We start from the raw sequence: 20,412 nt of genomic DNA, 5'->3' as shown, positions 1-20,412 counted from the left end.
CTCCATGCCTCATATACCTCTAATCCTCCTTTACTCACTCAACCTTTCCTCACAAGACACGCTGTCTAATCTGGTAAATCTTCTCTGCATCCTCTCCAAAGCTTCCAGGGCTGACCAGAACTAAACACAATACTCCATGGGAGGTCTAAGCAAAGCTTTATAGAGCCGAAACATTACCTTGCAGCTTTTGAACTCAACCCCACCCCCCCCCCAATTAATGAAGGCCAACACACCATACGCCTTTTTAACCACCCTATCAACTCGCACAGCAACTTTGAGGGATTTATGGTTGCAGACCTCAAAATCCAGCTGTACCTCCACATTGTTAAGAATCCTGCCATTAACCTCGTACTCTGCCTTCAAGTTTGATCTTCCAAAGTGTATCATATTACGTATGTTTTTTTCCCAGAGAAACAGGAAGGCTTCAGCTTGATTCACACAATCTTGTTTTGCATCACTGCATCACCATCTGGTATGGGGAGGCTACTGCACAGGATCGTAAAAAGCAACAGAAAGTTGTAAAATTAGTCAACTCCATCATGGATACTAGCCCTCCTTCAAGGAGCGATGCCTCAAAAAGGCGGCATCCAACATAAGGGACCCCCACCACCCAGGACATGCCACCATCAGGAAGGAGTTACAGGAGCCTGAAGGTACACACTCAACGATCCAAGGAACAGCTGCTTCCCCTCTGCCATCTGATTTCTGAATGAACATGTAACCCATGAACAATACCTCACTTTTTTTCTGTTTCTGCACTATTTTTAATTTAACTATTTAATATACATTCACTGAAATTGATTAATGTACTCACCTATGAGTACTGGCATGTGGCCTCCTGTATATTGGTGAGAGCCCACATAGATTGGGAGACTACTTCGTCAAGCGCTTATGGTCTGTCTCCCAGTGACCACCGATTTTAATTTTACTTCCCAATTCCCATTCTGACATATCGGTCCATGGCCTCCTCGACTACCGCAATGAGGCCACACTCAGGTTGAAGGAGCAACACCTTATATTCTGTCTGGGTAGCCTCCAACCTGATGGCATGAACCTCGATTTCTTGAACTTCTGATAATGCCTCCTCCCTCCCCACGTTCAGTATTTCCCATTCCCATTTCCCTCTCTCACCTTACCTGCCCATCACCTCCCTCTGGTGCTCCTCCCCTTCCCTTTCTTCCATGGCCTTCTGTCCTCTATCAGATTGCCCCCCTCTCCAGCCCTTTATCTCTTTCACCTATCAACTTCCCAGCTCTTTACTTCACCCTTCCCCTTCTCCTGGTTTCACCTATCACCTACCACCTTGTACTCTTCCTCTCCTCCCCCGCCTTTTACTCTGACTTTTTTTCTCCAGTCCTGACAAAGGGTCTCAGCACAAAACATCAACCGTACATTTTTCCACAGATGCCTGGCCTGCTGGGTGCCTCCGGCATTTTGTGTGTGTTGCTTTTTACGTACTTATTATTGATTTTTTTCTATATTATCATGTATTCCATTGTACTGCTGCCACAAAGTTAACGAATTTCACAACATGTCAGTCATATTAAACCTGATTCTGATTCTTATATCAATCTTTCAGTGTTAACTGTTGTGAATCTACAATCAATTTAACCCTATATGCACAGCTGGGGAATGGCGAAGCAGAAAAGGCCACTAACAACTGTAGGCTGGGATTCATGGAACTGATCCCAGTTATAACCTGTCTCTGGAGGATGATGGCGAAAGAGAGAGAAAAAGGGAAGAAAAGGAACGAAAGAGAGAAAAGAGGTGGGAAGGATACAAATAATACAGCCACCCCAGAGGCAAGTCCTGCCAAAATATACAAGCCACATCTCACAATTGAGCAACAAACCATGGTTGACTGAAGCATCATCATCGTTACGTACATGTCACATGACGAGGGAGATCATGGTCTTCTCGTGAGCGTGATTGTTCTTGGTAAATTTTTCTAAAGTGATTTGCCATTGCCTTCTTCTGAGCAGTGTCTTTATAAGATGAGTGACCCCAGCCATTATCAATACTCTTCAGAGATTGTCTGTGTGGCATCAGTGGTCACATAACCAGGACTTGCCATATACACCAGCTGCTCACACGATCACACACTGCTTCACGTGACCCTGATTGTTGGGGGGGAGGGGGAGGGGAGCTAAGCACATGCTACCCCTTGCCCAAGGGTGATTTGCAGGCTCGTGAAGGAAAGGAGCTCCTTACACCTCCTTTGGTAGAGACGAACCTCCACCCTGCCACCCAAAGTGCAAAACAAACAGCAAAATAATGGTACTTCTTCCTGCTTCCTTTAGGAAACAGGGAAGGCTTTACAAGGCATTTATTCTTGTGGTACAGTGTATGTACTTGAATTATTCCAATCAGATCTACGTTTTTTTACCTATTTATTGAGATACAGCATGCCATTCCTCCCACTCCCCAATTTAATCCTAGCCTAGTCAGGACAATTTACAATGACCAATTATCCTACCAACCAGTAGGTCATGGACTGTGGGAACAAACCGAACTTCAAGCATTAAGTTCAGCTGGCCGCAGCTGCCTTTAACGGAGGAAAAATTTCCTTACCTTTAGGTGAAGGCTCCACGTAATCTAATACCGCAACTTTCCTGCCATACTGGGCTGCTGTGAGGAAAAGATCACAAACAACTGTCAGATTATTGGTTTATTTAAAAACACCAGTACACTCAACTAGCCTCCATACTGACCTCAGAGACCGACAGAGGGAAAGACATTATAAAGCTGTTCCCCTTGTCTAGCAACAGAGATCACCTGCTCCACTTTGAGTAACAATTTGGAGAATTTTCAATAAAATTAATTCAGAATCAGGTTTAATATTTATTTATTCATTTATTAGTTTGTTGAAAACCAGTGCAAAATTGGCCCTTCCAGTGTTCCAAGCCATACCGCTTAGCAATCCCCCAAATTATTGCGTGCCTAATCACAAGGCAATTTACAAAGCCCAATTAACCTACTGACTGGTGCATCTTTAGACTGTGAGAGGAAACCAGGACACGCAGAGGAAACCCACACAGTCATGGGGAGAACATACAAACTTCTTAGAAGCAGCGCCTTACATCGTGAAATTTGTTGTATTGCGGCAGTAGTACATTGGAATATATAATAACAACAACTAGGTACACTTTTTTTAAATTAAATAAGTAGTTCAAAAAGAGAGGAAAAATACTGAGGTAGTGTACATTCAGAAATCTGATGGCAGGGGAGAAGCTGCTCCTGAATCTTTGAGCGTCCCATGGTAGCAATGAAAAGAGGGCATGTTCTGGCTGGTGGGAGTATCAAACGCAAAGTCGTCAAATAAATATTTCTTCCCAGTAGGACAGGATGCAAGAGATGATTAAAATATTTACTCAGCCTCACAGCCTCTCATGGCTTGTGACTGACGTTCTCCATCTAGTGGCCACGTTAAGAATACAGGTTCTTCGTACTGCTGAGATAATGGACCAAGGACAGGATGTACTGTGTGTACGGGCTGATGGTAGGCACCAGACAGTCAGTGATCAGCTTGCAAGAAAAAGCAGTATTAAAAAGAAACTGCCTTTCCCAACACCTCCTTTTAACCTAGCACTGTGACTGGTGGTTAGGGAAACAAATATTTCAGACACCTGAGACACAAGAGGTTCTGCAGGCATTGGAAATCTGGAGCAACACAGAAACAAAATGCTGGAGGAACTCAGCAGGTCAGGCAGCATCTATGAAAGAGAATAAGCCGATGTTTCAAGCTGAGACCCTTCATCAGGTTTAGGCTTGAAATATCGATTTTTTCAAAGAACTGATTTGAGGAGATTTTGTATGTCACTGAAAACGCTTGCAAAATATTACTGTTGTACCATGGGGAACATTCTAACCGGCTGCATCTCTGTCTGGTATGTTGTGGTGGGGGGGGGGGTGCTGCGCAGGATTGAAGTAAGCTGTAGAGGGTTGTGACATTATACAGCTCTATCATAGATAGGTACCAGTCTCCATAGAAAACGGGACATCTTCAAGGAGTGTGTCTCAGAAAGCAGCGTCTATCAGTAAGGAACCCACCACCCAGGCCATGTCCTCTTCTTATTGTTACCATCAGGGAGGAGGTACAGAAGCCTGAAGGCACACACTCGACAATTCAGGAACAGTCTTTTCCCCTCTGCTATCCGATTTCTGAATGGACATTGACCCATAGAACCATAGAACCATAGAAACTACAGCACAGAAACAGGCCTTTTGGCCCTTCTTGGCTGTGCCGAACCATTTTCTACCTAGTCCGACTGACCTGCACACGCACCATATCCCTCCATACACCTCCCACCCATGTATCTGTCCAATTTATTCTTAAATGTTAAAAAAGAACCCGCATTTACCACCTCGTCTGGCAGCTCATTCCATACTCCCATCACTCTCTGTGTGAAGAAGCCCCCCCTAATGTTCCCTTTAAACTTTTCCCCCCTCACCCTTAACCCATGTCCTCTGGTTTTTTTCTCCCCTTGCCTCAGTGGAAAAAGCCTGCTTGCATTCACTCTATCAATACCCATCATAATTTTATGTAGCCCCCCCGGCCACCCTCAGGGTCGCTCGGCTCGCTGTCGTCCAGGGAAACAGCCTCGGCCCCGCCAAACTGGGTAATTAGTTTGTGTGGATGCTGTGTGAGGTACCCCACCCCGCCCAAATAACAGACAATACACCAGATGCAATTAAATGATATACAGTTTATAGATATTACTGGAAATATATATTTAAAAGAGAATAAAATATAAAAGGAAAATAAAAGGCGTCACACTTATCAAAGATCAATCTCTTCGTGCACAAAAACGTTGGAGCTCAAGGACCTTCTTCTTCACCCTGTGACCCCTCGGACCACCTCGACCGGCCGCCTGGGACCAACAACGGTGGTCGACCAGACGCTCCCCACGAATCCGTCTCCTTGCCGAACGTCCCGCTCGGGGTCCGACCCCGTTAGCAGACTCACAGCACCTCGTCCATCCTCTGTCTCGCTCTCCCGCCTTCTGCCCCCAAAACCCCCTCGCAAACAGTATCTTCAAATACACCAAAACCATAACAACTATCCCAATTGGTTAATAACGTATTTCTTATCACCCTCTAAACCACAACAAGCTGCTAGCGCAAACTTTCTCAGCGTTTAAGACAACAAAGCCGCATTCCCCAGATTAACATAACAAAGACGCCATTTTAATTAGCCTCCGCAGTAACATAAAAATCGAAACCCCCTTACATTTATATACCTCTATCAAATCTCCCCTCATTCTTCTACGCTCCAGGAAATAAAGTCCTAACCTATTCAACCTTTCTCTGTAACTGGGTTTCTCAAGTCCCGGCAATATCCTTGTAAAGCTTCTCTGCACTCTTTCAACCTTATTTATATTCTTCCTGTAATTTGGTGACCAAAACTGAACACAATACTCCAGATTCGGCCTCACCAATGCCTTACACAACCTCATCATAACATTCCAGCTCTTATACTTAATACTTTGATTAATAAAGGCCAATGTACCAAAAGCTCTCTTTATGACCCTATCTACCTGTGACGCCACTTTTAGGGAATTTTGTATCTGTATTCCCAGATCCCTCTGTTCCACTGCACTCCTCAGTGCCTTACCATTAACCCTGTATGTTCTACCTTGGTTTGTCCTTCCAACATGCAATACCTCACACTTGTCTGTATTAAACTCCATCTGCCATTTTTCAGCCCATTTTTCCAGCTGGTCCAACTCCCTCTGCAGGCTCTGAAAACCCTCCTCACTGTCTACTACACCTCCAATCTTCGTATCATCAGCAAATTTGCTGATCCAATTTACCACATTATCATCCAGATCATTGATATAGATGACAAATAACAATGGACCCAGCACTGATCCCCGTGGCACACCACTAGTCACAGGCCTCCACTCGGAGAAGCAATTCTCTACTACCACTCTTTGGCTTCTTCCATTGAGCCAATGTCTAATCCAATTTACCACCTCTCCATGTATACCTAACGACTGAATTTTCCTAACTAACCTCCCATGCGGGACCTTGTCAAAGGCCTTACTGAAGTCCATGTAGACAATATCCACTGCCTTCCCTTCATCCACTTTCCTGGTAACCTCCTCGGAAAACTCCAATAGATTGGTCAAACATGACCTACCACGCACAAAGCCATGTTGACTCTCCCTAATAAGTCCCTGTCTATCCAAATGCTTGTAGATTCTGTCTCTTAGTACTCCCTCCAATAACTTACCTACTACCGATGTTAAATTTACTGGCCTATAATTTCCCGGATTACTTTTTGATCCTTTTTTAAACAACGGAACAACATGAGCCACTCTCCAATCCTCCGGTACCTCACCTGTAGACAGCAACATTTTAAATATTTCTGCCAGGGCCCCTGCAATTTCAACACTAGTCTCCTTCAAGGTCCGAGGGAACACCCTGTCAGGTCCCGGGGATTTATCCACTTTAATTTTCCTCAAGACAGCAAGTACCTCCTCCTTTTCGATCTGTACAGTTTCCATGATCTCACTACTTGTTTCCCTTAATTCCATAAGCTTCATGCCAATTTCCTTAGTAAATACAGACGCAAAAAACCTATTTAAGATCTCCCCCATTTCCTTTGGTTCCGCACATTGCCGACCACTCTGATCTTCAAGAGGACCAATTTTATCCCTTACAATCCTTTTGCTCTTAATATACCTGTAAAAGCTCTTTGGATTATCCTTCACTTTGACTACCAAGGCAACCTCATGTCTTCTTTTAGCCCTCCTGATTTCTTTCTTAAGTATTTTCTTGCACTTCTTATACTCCTCAAGCACCTTATTTACTCCCTGCTTCCTATACATGTCATACAACTCCCCCTTCTTCTTTATCAGAGTTGCAATATCCCTTGAGAACCAAGGTTCCTTATTCCTATTCACTTTGCCTTTAATCCTGACAGGAAGATACAAATTCTGCACTCTCAAAATTTCTCCTTTGAAGGCTTCCCACCTACTGATCACATCCATGCCAGAGAACAACCTGTCCCAATCCACGCTTTTTAGATCCTTTCTCATTTCTTCAAATTTGGCATTCTTCCAGTTCAGAACCTCAACCCTAGGACCAGATCTATCCTTGTCCATGATCAAGTTGAACCTAATGGTGTTATGATCACTGGAACCAAAGTGCTCCCCTACACAGACTTCTGTCACTTGTCCTATGAACACTACCTCACTATTCTTTTATTTCCTATTTTTTGCACTACTTAGTTAACTATTTTATATAATATATATTTACTGTAATTCAGGTTTATTTTGCTCTCTATTATTGAGAATTGCATTCTACTGCTGCCACAAGTTAACAAACTGCACAAGCTTTACCGGTGATATTAAACCTGATTCTAATTCTTTCCATGGATGTCTCCTGACCTGCTGAGTTCTTCCAGCATTTTCAGTCATAGTCATAGAGCACTATAGGAGCAGGCCCTTCAGCCCATCTAGTCTGTGGCGACCTATTGTTCTGCCTTGTCGATTTGACCCGCACCTGGACCTTAGCTCTCCATACCTCTCCCATCCATGTACTCACACAAATTTCTCTAAGTGTTGAAGTTGAACCCGCAACTACCACTTATACCGGCAGCTTGTTCCACACTCTCACCTCCCTCTGAGTGAAGAAATCCCCTCTCAGGTTCCCCCTAAATATTGCACCTTTCACCAAGGTGTTATTTTAGACACCAACTAAGGCTACGTCCACACTACGCAGGATAATTTTGAAATCGCCAGTTTCAAGTAAAAACGAAAGGCGTCCTCACTAAGCGCTTTTCAAAATGTTTCTGTCCACATTAGACGGATATTTGGGCGAATCTCTTCCTACTGGGCATGCGCAGGACACACAGAAAACAAGCGAAGAGGAAACGGTATACTTGGTGCACGTTTGTCCAGATACAGAGTAGAAAAACTTAAAAGGAATTGCTCTTGGCTCTCGCACAGGAGGACTTAAAACTAAAAAAAACAAATACTGGAGTATATGGAGGCAACTGGCAGGGAGTTCACGGACAGTATGACAGGGCTGACGACGAACATTGAAAAACTAACTCTGTTGCATGAATAAAGCACCTTGTTAAATGTATAAAACATGTCTGCATCAGTGTGATCTTGTATTTCCATACAATGTTACATTAGGCTGTTAAACATCTATTGTCAGAGAAGTACTTGCATAAATAGGTAAACCACCTTCATACAAGCAAGGACAGAAAACAGGGCAAAGTGAGTATACTTATTTATTCAGTAAGCTATGGGTCAAAGTATTTGGTGAGTACATTTGTAACTCTTCTGGCTTCAGTCTCGTTGCCGTCTGTTGTGAAATTGTTAGGTTCTACGAAGCACAAAATCAAATATCGCTGGGGGGGGAGAGAGAGAGAGAGAGAGGAGGGAGGAGGGAGGAGGGAAGAGGGAGGAGCAGCAGCCGCCGCCACGCTGTCGCTATCTGTTCCGGCACGTCATGACAGCGGTTTTAAAAAGCTCCGGTTAGCCCGTACACACTGCAATGGATAGTAGGCGTTTTCAGATTTATTCACTCTGTTTCTGAAAATCTCTATTTTCAGGGGATGAAAACGCCGTTTCAGTGTGGACAGAGGATCAAAACGAAGAGAAAAGGCTTTGTTTTCAAAATTATCCGGCGTAGTGTGGACGTAGCCTAAGTTTAACATGAAATTTCCCTTGAATGCATCCATACGAATAGAAAGGAAGGACATAAGCCGGGAAGATGTGGAATCGATATGGGTAGAGCTGCGTAACACTAAGGGGCAGAAGACGCTGGTGGGAGTTGTGTACAGGCCACCTAACAGTAGTAGTGAGGTCGGAGATGGTATTAAACAGGAAATTAGAAATGTGTGCAATAAAGGAACAGCAGTTATAATGGGTGACTTCAATCTACATGTAGACTGGGTGAACCAAATTGGTAAAGGTGCTGAGGAAGAGGATTTCTTGGAATGTATGCGGGATGGTTTTTTGAACCAACATGTCGAGGAACCGACTAGAGAGCAGGCTATTCTGGACTGGGTTTTGAGCAATGAGGAAGGGTTAATTAGCGATCTTGTCGTGAGAGGCCCCTTGGGTAAGAGTGACCATAATATGGTGGAATTCTTCATTAACATGGAGAGTGACGTAGTTAATTCAGAAACAAAGGTTCTGAACTTAAAGAGGGGTAACTTTGAAGGTATGAGACATGAATTAGCTAAGATAGACTGGCAAATGACACTTCAAGGATTGACGGTGGATATGCAATGGCAGGCATTTAAAGGTTGCATGGATGAACTACAACAATTGTTCATCCCAGTTTGGCAAAAGAATAAATCAAGGAAGGTAGTGCACCCGTGGCTGACAAGAGAAATTAGGGATAGTATCAATTCCAAAGAAGTAGCATACAAATTAGCCAGAGAAAGTGGCTCACCTGAGGACTGGGAGAAATTCAGAGTTCAGCAGAGGAGGACAAAGGGCTTAATTAGGAAGGGGAAAAAAGATTATGAGAGAAAACTGGCAGAGAACATAAAAACGGACTGTAAAAGCTTTTATAGATATGTAAAAAGGAAAAGACTGATAAAGACAAATGTAGGTCCCCTGCAAACAGAAACAGGTGAATTGATTATGGGGAGCAAGGACATGGCAGACCAATTGAATAATTACTTTGGTTCTGTCTTCACTAAGGAGGACATAAATAATCTTCCAGAAATAGTAAGGGACAGAGGGTCCAGTGAGATGGAGGAACTGAGCGAAATACATGTTAGTAGGGAAGTGGTGTTAGGTAAATTGAAGGGATTGAAGGCAGATAAATCCCCAGGGCCAGATGGTCTGCATCCCAGAGTGCTTAAGGAAGTGGCCCAAGAAATAGTGGATGCATTAGTGATAATTTTTCAAAACTCGTTAGATTCTGGACTAGTTCCTGAGGATTGGAGGGTGGCTAATGTAACCCCACTTTTTAAAAAAGGAGGGAGAGAGAAACCGGGGAATTATAGGCCGGTTAGCCTAACGTCGGTGGTGGGGAAACTGCTGGAGTCAGTTATCAAGGATGTGATAACAGCACATTTGGAAAGCGGTGAAATGATCGGACAAAGTCAGCATGGATTTGTGAAAGGAAAATCATGTCTGACGAATCTCATAGAATTTTTTGAGGATGTAACTAGTAGAGTGGATAGGGGAGAACCAGTGGATGTGGTATATTTGGATTTTCAAAAGGCTTTTGACAAGGTCCCACATAGGAGATTAGTGTGCAAACTTAAAGCACACGGTATTGGGGGTAAGGTATTGGTGTGGGTGGAGAATTGGTTAGCAGACAGGAAGCAAAGAGTGGGAATAAACGGGACCTTTTCAGAATGGCAGGCGGTGACTAGTGGGGTACCGCAAGGCTCAGTGCTGGGACCCCAGTTGTTTACAATATATATTAATGACTTGGATGAGGGAATTAAATGCAGCATCTCCAAGTTTGCGGATGACACGAAGCTGGGTGGCAGTGTTAGCAGTGAGGAGGATGCTAAGAGGATGCAGGGTGACTTGGATAGGTTGGGTGAGTGGGCAAACTCATGGCAGATGCAATTTAATGTGGATAAATGTGAAGTTATCCACTTTGGTGGCAAAAATAGGAAAACAGATTATTATCTGAATGGTGGCCGATTAGGAAAAGGGGAGGTGCAACGAGACCTGGGTGTCATTATACACCAGTCATTGAAAGTGGGCATGCAGGTACAGCAGGCGGTGAAAAAGGCGAACGGTATGCTGGCATTTATAGCGAGAGGATTCGAGTACAGGAGCAGGGAGGTACTACTGCAGTTGTACAAGGCCTTGGTGAGACCACACCTGGAGTATTGTGTGCAGTTTTGGTCCCCTAATCTGAGGAAAGACATCTTTGCCATAGAGGGAGTACAAAGAAGGTTCACCAGATTGATTCCTGGGATGGCAGGTCTTTCATATGAAGAAAGACTGGATGAACTGGGCTTGTACTCGTTGGAATTTAGAAGATTGAGGGGGGATCTGATTGAAACGTATAAGATCCTAAAGGGATTGGACAGGCTAGATGCAGGAAGATTGTTCCCGATGTTGGGGAGGTCTAGAACGAGGGGTCACAGTTTGAGGATAGAGGGGAAGCCTTTTAGGACCGAGGTTAGGAAAAACTTCTTCACACAGAGAGTGGTGAATCTGTGGAATTCTCTGCCACAGCAAACTGTTGAGGCCAGTTCATTAGCTATGTTTAAAAGGAAGTTAGATATGGCCCTTGTGGCTTCAGGGGTCAGGGGGTATGGAGGGAAGGCTGGGTTCTGAGTTGGATGATCAGCCATGATCATAATAAATGGCGGTGCAGGCTCGAAGGGCCGAATGGCCTACTCCTGCACCTATTTTCTATGTTTCTATGAATCACGGCTACTGCCTGTGGTATTGAGTTTCCCTTCATTATGATTCTCCAGATAAAGTGCATGAGAAAAGAGTTGGCAATAGGCACGAGTGGTCTGCTCTTTCAGTGGTCAGTACAACCACAAAGTCAAATCAGGCCTTCAAACATTGTTCAGCCAGACAAAATCTCTTCAGCTTTATGTGACCATACTGGTCTTAGAAAGAGCAAGCCAGTCACTCCTAGCACTGCTTTTTTAACCATATACTCTAATCAGAGAATGTTTAGTGCAACTCAATTGAGTTGTAATTAGAACAGATGCAATTTATTTGTTTACTGAGATATAGCACGTAATAGGCCCTTCCAGCCCAACACAATGACCAATTAACCTACCAACTGGTACGTCTTTGGACTGTGGGAGGAAACCCACGTGGTCACAGACAGAACATACAAACTTCTTGCAGGCAGCAGCGGGAATTGTACCCAGGTCACTGGTACTGTAAAGTGTTGTGCTAACCACTACACTACCGTGTGATGGGAATTGAACCCGGGTCACTGGTACTGTAAAACGTTGTGCTAACCACTACACTACCGTGTGATGGGAATTGATCCCGGGTCACTGGTACTGTAAAGTGTTGTGCTGACCGCTACACTACCGTGTGATGGGAATTGAACCCGGGTCACTGGTACTGTAAAGTGTTGTGCTAACCACTACACTACCGTGTGATGGGAATTGAACCCGGGTCACTGGTACTGTAAAGCGTTGTGCTAACCACTACACTACCAAGCCGAGAAACCAAGATCAACATGAGGGAGAGAGAAATCATTTACTTGTTTGTTTGCTTATCTGGTGATGCAGCACAGAGTAGACCCCTTTGACCCTTTGACCCCTCGAGCCACTCCGCCCCAGCAACACCCACCCCCCAAGACAAACCCAACCTAATCACAGGAAAACTTTCAATGACCAATTAACCTACTCACCGGCATGTCTTTGGACTGTGGGAGGAAACCCACAGGTTCATGCGGGCAGGGGTGATGTATAAACTCCTTACAGAGGACAGTGCAATTGAACTCTGAACTCTGACACCCCGTGCTTTAATAGCATTGCACTATAACTAACTCAGCACTAGTAACCAACACTTCTATTCCTTTCAGAGAGAAGCTGCAAGCTGGTTCCATGATTACTTGTGGAACTACTCCACAGGAAGTAGTTGCTTGTGTCCAGAACAAAGAAGCGGGCAGGAAAAAATCATTGCCGACATGACCCACCCTGAAAACTGCCTTTTCCAAAACATCCCTTCTGGAAAGCGTTACAGAGCTATTAAAACAAAAACTTCATGCCATCTTAAGAGTTTCTTCCCCTAGACAGTTAACCTGACCAACCATTCCATATAGCCCTTCCCCCTCTATAAATTACCCCCGTCACTGCACTGCATTGTAAACAACGTAAACCACTTTTGATGATGTAAACAGCACTAAGGTGGCATGGTAGCACAGTGGTTAGCTCAACACTTTACAGTACTTGCGACATGGGTTCAATTCCCACCACTGCCTGTAAGGAGTTTGTACCTTCTCCCTGTGACCATATGGCTGTCCAAAGACTTACCAACTGGCAAGTGAATTGGGCATTGTAAATTGTCCCGTGATTAGGCTAAGGTTGAATCAGGGGATTGCTGGGCAGTGTGGCTTGACGGGCCAATTCCACACTGTATCTCAATAAATAAAAAATAACTGTTTTCCTTCGCCTACAACTTTTCCAACAAGTGCGAGTTTTGTCACACCACCTTCATTTTTTCCTCTTAATGCCACTCCCAGTTAAAGGCTACCTAAGTCGAAAAGGTTTTCATCAGCCAGTGCCTGAGAAGGATCCTAAACATCAGGTAGACTCACAAAGGAACTAACCTGACACTGTGGGAAAACACCAACCAGGAATCCTTAGAGATACAAATACACAAATGGAAATGGAGCTGGACTGGCCATGCCTTGAGGAAGCCAACCAACAACATCACCTGGCAGGCATTAAAACTGAATCCCCAAGGACAGAGAAAAAAGGGATGTCAAAGAACACATCCCCGAAGAGGACCATAACCTTGTCATCGGGTTTGGAGGCTTGTATGCCTTAATGTCACAGGACAGCTACGTTAGCTGGAGTTAGGGCTTTATGCTTTGGCCCTTGGTAGGGTCCCTCTGCCAAACAGGTCAAAGGATAGAAGACAAACTAAAAGAGGTCTACGGGCCTCCAGGTTCAGAGGTTTAGCTCAGAGCTAACAACCCTGACTGGTCAAAAAATAATTGTTATGGAAACAGCAATGAAGAATCCTTCTGTACAGGCAGAAACGGAGGACCTTCATTGCTGCCCTAAACACCAGCGGCATAACAAGCAGTAAGTAAAGAACACGTGGAGAAGAGGTGCCAAGTCCGAAATTGGATGACAGGGGACACTCCTGGTCCACCCTCAAGAAGTTGGCTCAGAACAGAGGACAATGGGGATGAGAGGTTATCGATGGCCACTGCTCCACTGGGAGCTGAGGGCCCAAGAAGAATAGAAAAGGCAGTCCCTGTCTCCTTCGGAATTCAGATGAGTGGTCCCAAAAAGCAGCAAAACTGAACACAAATGAAGAGAGTTTTGGCATTCCTTCTGTCACTACATTACAACTGATGTAAACCTATAAGGCCATAACTGCCTTCGTGGGCAAGATGCACCTAGGTACTTCTCCCACACTGCCCAGTGGAAATCATCATTACACTGGTACAAAGTAAATTTCAGAATCAGAATCGGGTTTAATATCACCGGCTTATGTCGTGAAATTTGTTAACTTTGCAGCAGCAGTATACTACAATACATAATAATAGGAAAAAATGTGAATTAGAGTACATAATAGTTAAATAAATAGTGCAAAAATGGAAATAAAAAAGTAGTGAGGCAGTGTTCTGTGTCCATTCAGAAATCTGACGGCAGAGGGGAAGTTGCTGTTCCTGAATCAGGTTTCTGAACCTCATAGGCTAGGTCTATAACAATGGACGCTGCCTTTTCTGAGGCATTGCTTCATGTCCTGGATACTATGGGCCATGATGGAGTTGACCAAGTTTACAACTCTCTGCTGCCAACTTCGATCCTGTGCTGTAGCACCACCACATCCCCTCTCCCCATACCAGATGGTGATGCAGCTCTCCATTGAAATGTTGAGTCCAGGATAGATCCTCAGAGATGTTGACACCCAGGAACTTGAAATTGCTCACACTTTCCATTTCTGACCCCTCGAGGAGGTCTGGTGTGTGTTCCCTTGCCTTACACAGACACCATGTACAACGCTGAGATTCATTTTCTTCTAGGAGATCCTGACTGCACAGAAAGCCATTCAGGTTATTTAATCCCACGACATTAAGCCAGAGGGTGATGAATCTGTGGAATTCATTGCCATAAATGGCTGTGGAGGCCAAGCCATTGGGTATATTTAAAGCAGAGGTTTTTAAATCAGAGGATCTTGATTATCCAGGACATCAAAGGTTTTGGGGAAAAGGCAGGAGAATGGGGGTGAGAGGGAAAATAAATCAGCAAACTCAATGGACCGAACAGACTAATTCTGCTCCTATGTCTCATAGACAGGGTCCGGGATGTTTCTGATCGCGTCCACGATATCTTGAAGTGGGAAGGAGAACAGCCAGAGGTCGTGGTACATATTGGTACTGACATAGGTAGGAAAAGGGAGGAGATCCTGAAAGCAGACTACAAGAAGTTAGGAAGGAAGTTGAGAAGCAGGACCTCAAGGGTAGTGATCTCGGGATTACTGCCTGTGCCACGTGACAGTGAGCATACGAATAGAATGAGGTGGAGGATAAATGTGTGGCTGGCGGATTGGAGCAGGGAGCAGGGATTCAGGTTTCTGGATCATCGGGACCTCTTCTGGGGCAGGTGTGACCTGTACAAAAAGGACAGGTTGCACTTGAATCTGAGGGGGACCAATATCCTGGTGGGGAGGTTTGCAAAGGCTATTGGGGAGAGTTTAAACTAGAATTGCTGGGGGGGGTGGGAACCAAACTGAAGTGACAGAGGAAAGGGAGGTTGGGTCACAAATAGAGAAAGCTTAGAGACAGTGCAAAAGGGAGGATAGGTAGGTGATAGAGAAGGGACGCACTCAGACCAATGGTTTGAGATGTGTCTATTTTAATGCGAGGAGTATTATCAATAAAGTGGATGAGCCTAGAGCGTGGATCAGCACTTGGAGCTATGATGTTGTGGCCATTGCAGAGACTTGGATGGTGCAGGGGCAGGAATGGCTACTTCAAGTATCTGGCTTTAGATGTTTCAGAAAGGACAGAGAGGGGAGGCAAAAGAGGTGGGGGCGTGGCACTGCTGATCAGAGATAGTGTCACGGCTGCAGAAAAGGAGGAAGTCATGGAGTCCACGGAGTCTCTGTGGGTGGAAATTAGGAATACTTTATACTTATACTTTATTGTAGGAAGGGGTCAATAACTCTACTGGGTGGTTTTTTTTTTATAGACCATCCAATAGTAACAGGGAAATCGAGGAGCAGATTGGGAGACAGATTCTGGAAAGGAGTAATAATAACAGGGTTGTTGGGGTGGGAGATTTTAATTTCCCCAATATTGAGTGGCATTTCCCGAGAGTGAGGGGTTTAGATGGGGTGGAGTTTGTTAGGTGTGTTCCAGAAGGTTTCTTGACACAATATGTAGATAAACCTACAAGAGGAGAGGCTGTACTTGATCTGGTAGTGGGAAATGAAGCCGGTCAGGTGTCAGATCTCTCAGTGGGAGAGCATCTTGGAGACAGTGATCACAATTCTATCTCCTTTACCGTAGCATTGGAGAGGGATAGGAACAGACAAGTTAGGGAAACATTTAATTGGAGTAAGGGGGAATATGAGGCTATCAGGCAGGAACTTGGAAGCATAAATTGTTAACAGATGTTCTCAGGGAAACATATGGAAGAAATGTGGCAAATGTTCAGGGGATATTTGCATGGGGTTCTGCGTAGATACGTTCCAATAAGACAGGGAAAGGATTGTAGGGTACAGGAACCATGGTGTACAAAGGCTGTTGCAAATCTAGTCAAGAAGAAGAGATTACAAAAGGTTCAAAAAAACTAGGTAATGATAAAGATCTAGAAGATTATAAGGCTAGCAGGAAGGAGCTTAATAATGAAATTAGGAGAGCCAGAAGGGGCCATGAGAAGGCCTTGGCGGACAGGATTAAGGAAAACCCCAAGATACTTTACAAGTATGTGAAGAGCAAGAGGATAAGACATGAGAGAATAGGACCTATCAAGTGTGACAGGGGACAAGTGTGTATGAAACCGGAGGAGATGGCAGAGGTACTTAATGAATAGTCTGCTTCAGTATTCACTACGGGAAAGGATATTGGTGACTGTAGGGATGACTTGCAGCAGACTGAAAAGCTTGAACATGTAGATACTAAGAAAGAGGATGTGCTGGAGCTTTTGGAAAGCATCAAGTTGGATAAGTTTCCAGGTGTGGACGAGATTTACCCCAGGCTACTGTGGGAGGCGAGGAAGGAGATTGCTGAGCCTCTGGCGATGATCTTTGCATCATCAATAACGACGGGAGAGATTCTGGAGGATTGGAGGGTTGTGGATGTTGTTCTTTTATTCAAGCAAGGGAGTAGGGATAGCCCAGGAAATTATAGATCAGTGAGTCTTACTTCAGTGGTTGGTAAGTTGATGGAGAAGATCCTGAGAGGCAGGACTTATGAACATTTGGAGAGGCATAATACGATTAGGAATAGTCTGCATGGCTTTGTCAAAGGCAGGTCGTGCCTTACGAGCCTGATTGAATTTTTTGAGGATGTGACTGAACACATTGATGAAGATAGAGCCGTAGATGTAGTGTATATAAATTTTAGCAAGGCATTTGATAAGGTACCCCAACAAGGCTTATTGAGAAAGTAAGGAGGCATGGGATCCAAGCGGACATTGCTTTGTGGATCCAGAACTAGTTTGCCCACAGAAGGCAAAGAGTGGTTGTAGTTGGGTCATATTCTGCATGGAGGTCGGTGACCAGTGGTGTGCCTCAGGGATCTGTTCTGGGACCCCTACTCTTCGTGATTTTTATAAATGACCTGGATAAGGAAGTGGAAGGATGGGTTAGTAAATTTGCTGATGACACAAATGTTGGGGGTACGTGAATAGTGTGGAAGGCTGTCAGAGGTTACAGCGGGACATTGATAGGATGCAAAACTGGGCACATTGTCTGATTTTCCACTGCTATTCATGGCCAGTTGTTATACTACTGCAATACTTTAATGTGAGGGCTCAGAAAATATTTCTTCGTTAATTTCAAAAGTATACTACATTACATTCCTATATACGCACACAAATAAATATACATATGTACACATATATGCATATATTTACACACACATACATAAATACATACAGAGACTGTGCAGAAGTTTTAATCACATATATAGCTAGGGTGCCCAACACTTTTCCACAGTATTGTGTGTATATTATTCCTTAAGGCGTAGAAGACTGAGAGGAGATTTGATAGAGATATACAAAATTAAGGGAGTTACCGATAGAGTAACTACAAGCAGGCTTTTTCCACTGAGGTTAAGTAGGACATGGGTTAAGGGTGAAAGGTAAAAAGTTTAAGGGAAACATGGGAGGAAACTTCTTCCCTCAAAAGGTAGTGAGAGTGGAACGAGCCGCTAGCACAAGTGGTGCATGCGAGCTCAATTTCAATGTTTAAGCAAAGTTTGGATAGTAGGGGTATGGGGGGGGTGATGAGTGAGAGACAGCAAGAGTGACATACACACAAAATACAATCAGGGCGCATCTTTCTTTCTATACATTTAACATTTCAGTCCAAGACCCTTCATCAGGACTGGAAAGGAAAGGAGAAGCAGAAGAGTCTTGGCCTGAATCATCAATTTATTCCCCTTCATAGATGCTGCCTGATCTGCTGAGCTCCTCCAGCATTTTGCGTCTTGCTCTGGGTTTTCAGCATCTGCAGAACCTCTCTAATTTGTTTACATTCATTGTACATCAAATCAGCGCATTCTGTTGTTTCTGCTACTGTTGTTTATGGGATTACTTAATCATGCACTTTCTACTGTTCAGCATAAACATAACTCTGCTCTGCTACTTCACAGGTTTGCTATCTCATTCTTAGGTACATATATTGTACCCCGTTCTACATACTGCACTAAACCAAGTTTGGCTGCTAGCTTGATGAATATGGCGTGGTTAGCACAATGCCTTACTGCATGGGCAACCCAGGCTCAATTCCCGCTGATAAGGAGTTTGTACATTCTCCCTGTGACCGCCTGGGTTTCCTTCGGGTGCTCCGGTTTCCTCCCACAGTCCCAAGACCTACCCATTGGTAGGTTAATTGGTCATTGTAAATAAAAATAAGGCATCCATTAGTCTTGCAAGACCATGGATCTGCACCTGGAAAGTCTTCACTCTCCAGGGCACAGGCCTGAGCAAGGTTGTATGGAAGACCAGCAGTTGCCCATGCTGCAAATCTCCCCTCTCCACGACTCCGATGTTGTCCAAGGGAAGGGCAAGGGCCGATACAGCTTGGTACCAGTGTTGTCGCAGAGCACTGTGTGGTTAAATGCCTTGCTCAAGTACACAACACACTGCCTCGGCTGGGGCTTGAACTCACGACCTTCAGATCACTAGTCGAATGCCTTAACCACTTGGCCACGTGCCCATTGCAAATAGTCTCATGATAAAGCAAAAGGTTCTAGGGCCTGGAAGAGCCCAATCCACATTGTATCACTAAATAAATTAAATGCAATATGATCAAAATGAACAATTAGAAGCATTCTGATTAAAACTTGTTATACCTTCTTTAGAGCATGCAAGGCCACCAGAACCTCCTCCAATCACCAACAGATCATAGTCATATTTCCCTGTAAATATAAACCATCAACATGAGGAAAATCAAATGAACAAGCTGGACACAGAGCAGTATTATGGATTCTTTAACCCCAGCATCAGCCAAGAGCATATCCAATCCCTGTAAACTGGACCCCTCCCTAACATTGCAAATGGCGGTGAAGAGGTCGAGAATTTCCCCAAAGTGGACAAGGCAAAAACTTGGAAGTTTCTTCAACAGAGAATAATTTTGCTAAATTATTTTTGGCTGAGATAGATAATAGAAAGACAAAGTTAAACCATCTTAAATACAAAACAAAATTAAAAGTCGTATCTGGGATCGAAGCTTATTTTTAATTTTAAAGTATGCTATACAATGAAAATACGCACTTTTAAAATGTAGCTACAACAAGACACACTTCCCCAAGCATCATGCAACCCTGAGAGGACTGGGAGAAACCAAAACCGCGGACCCTCTCATCAGCTGCTTAAACCCCCAGGAGTCCGATCCTCGGCTCCTCTACCTACTGCTAAAAACAACCGGTACTATGACTCTCGGTCCCTCTAACCTGCTGCTAACCCCCGGACTCCAGACACCGGCACCACTGCCCTCCGCCGGCTCCATAGCCGCAGCGCCGCCATCTTGCCGCGCCACAGGACCCCGCGTCAGGTCGTCCGCCGCGCTGCCGCTCCTGAACCCTCCCGCAAACTCTCACCAATTTTTCTAAAAAAAATAGTTTAACCTCTCTTCCGAATTTATTGATTTTTAAATTATTTTGACGTTGTGAGCAAAGAGTACGGAGTGTGCTGATTGAGGCAGCGACTGGTCCCGCTGTGAGGGATAGGGCCTCGCTGATGTTCGGCCTGGCGAGCAGCGCCTCTGCAGGCGGCTAGGAACCGAGTCACCAGAGCAGGATCGGAGCCCAGCTCGTTGTCACAGGAACAAATAGAAGAAAACTTACCTGCAGAGGGTTACATACAGGAGGAAGAAATTGGGTGTCCATGAGCCAGTCCTCATTAGAGAAATTGGAGGGGTTAATGAACCGGCCTTCATTGGAGAAATTGGGGGTATCATGAGCCAGTGCTCCTTAGAGAAATTGGGGGTGAGTAGAGGAACCAATCCTCAGTGGGATCTGTCCTGGGATCACACCTAAATGCTATCTCAAAGGAAGCATGGCAAAGCCTCTCAGAAGTTTGTACAG

General features: G+C 44.5%; 1 protein-coding gene across 1 annotated transcript in view; it reads right to left on the bottom strand.

Moving 5' to 3' along the window:
* txnrd2.2 (thioredoxin reductase 2, tandem duplicate 2) overlaps nt 1-19,911 on the bottom strand; it is a 197,458-nt gene extending 177,547 nt beyond the window's left edge. The window contains exons 1-3 of the mRNA XM_063074135.1: nt 19,780-19,911; nt 19,180-19,245; nt 2,572-2,628 (exon numbers count right to left, since the gene is read on the bottom strand). Coding sequence (XP_062930205.1) covers nt 2,572-2,628; nt 19,180-19,245; nt 19,780-19,852 — 196 coding nt within the window. The 5' untranslated portion in view covers nt 19,853-19,911. The remainder of the gene's footprint in view (nt 1-2,571; nt 2,629-19,179; nt 19,246-19,779) is intronic.
* Between the last annotated feature and the right edge of the window lie 501 nt (nt 19,912-20,412).

The sequence above is a fragment of the Mobula hypostoma genome, chromosome 21 (assembly GCF_963921235.1).
Source record: "Mobula hypostoma chromosome 21, sMobHyp1.1, whole genome shotgun sequence".
NCBI lineage: Eukaryota > Metazoa > Chordata > Chondrichthyes > Myliobatiformes > Myliobatidae > Mobula > Mobula hypostoma.
The sequence above is the reverse complement of the archived record's forward strand: the minus strand, read 5'-3'. Positions and strand labels throughout refer to the sequence as shown.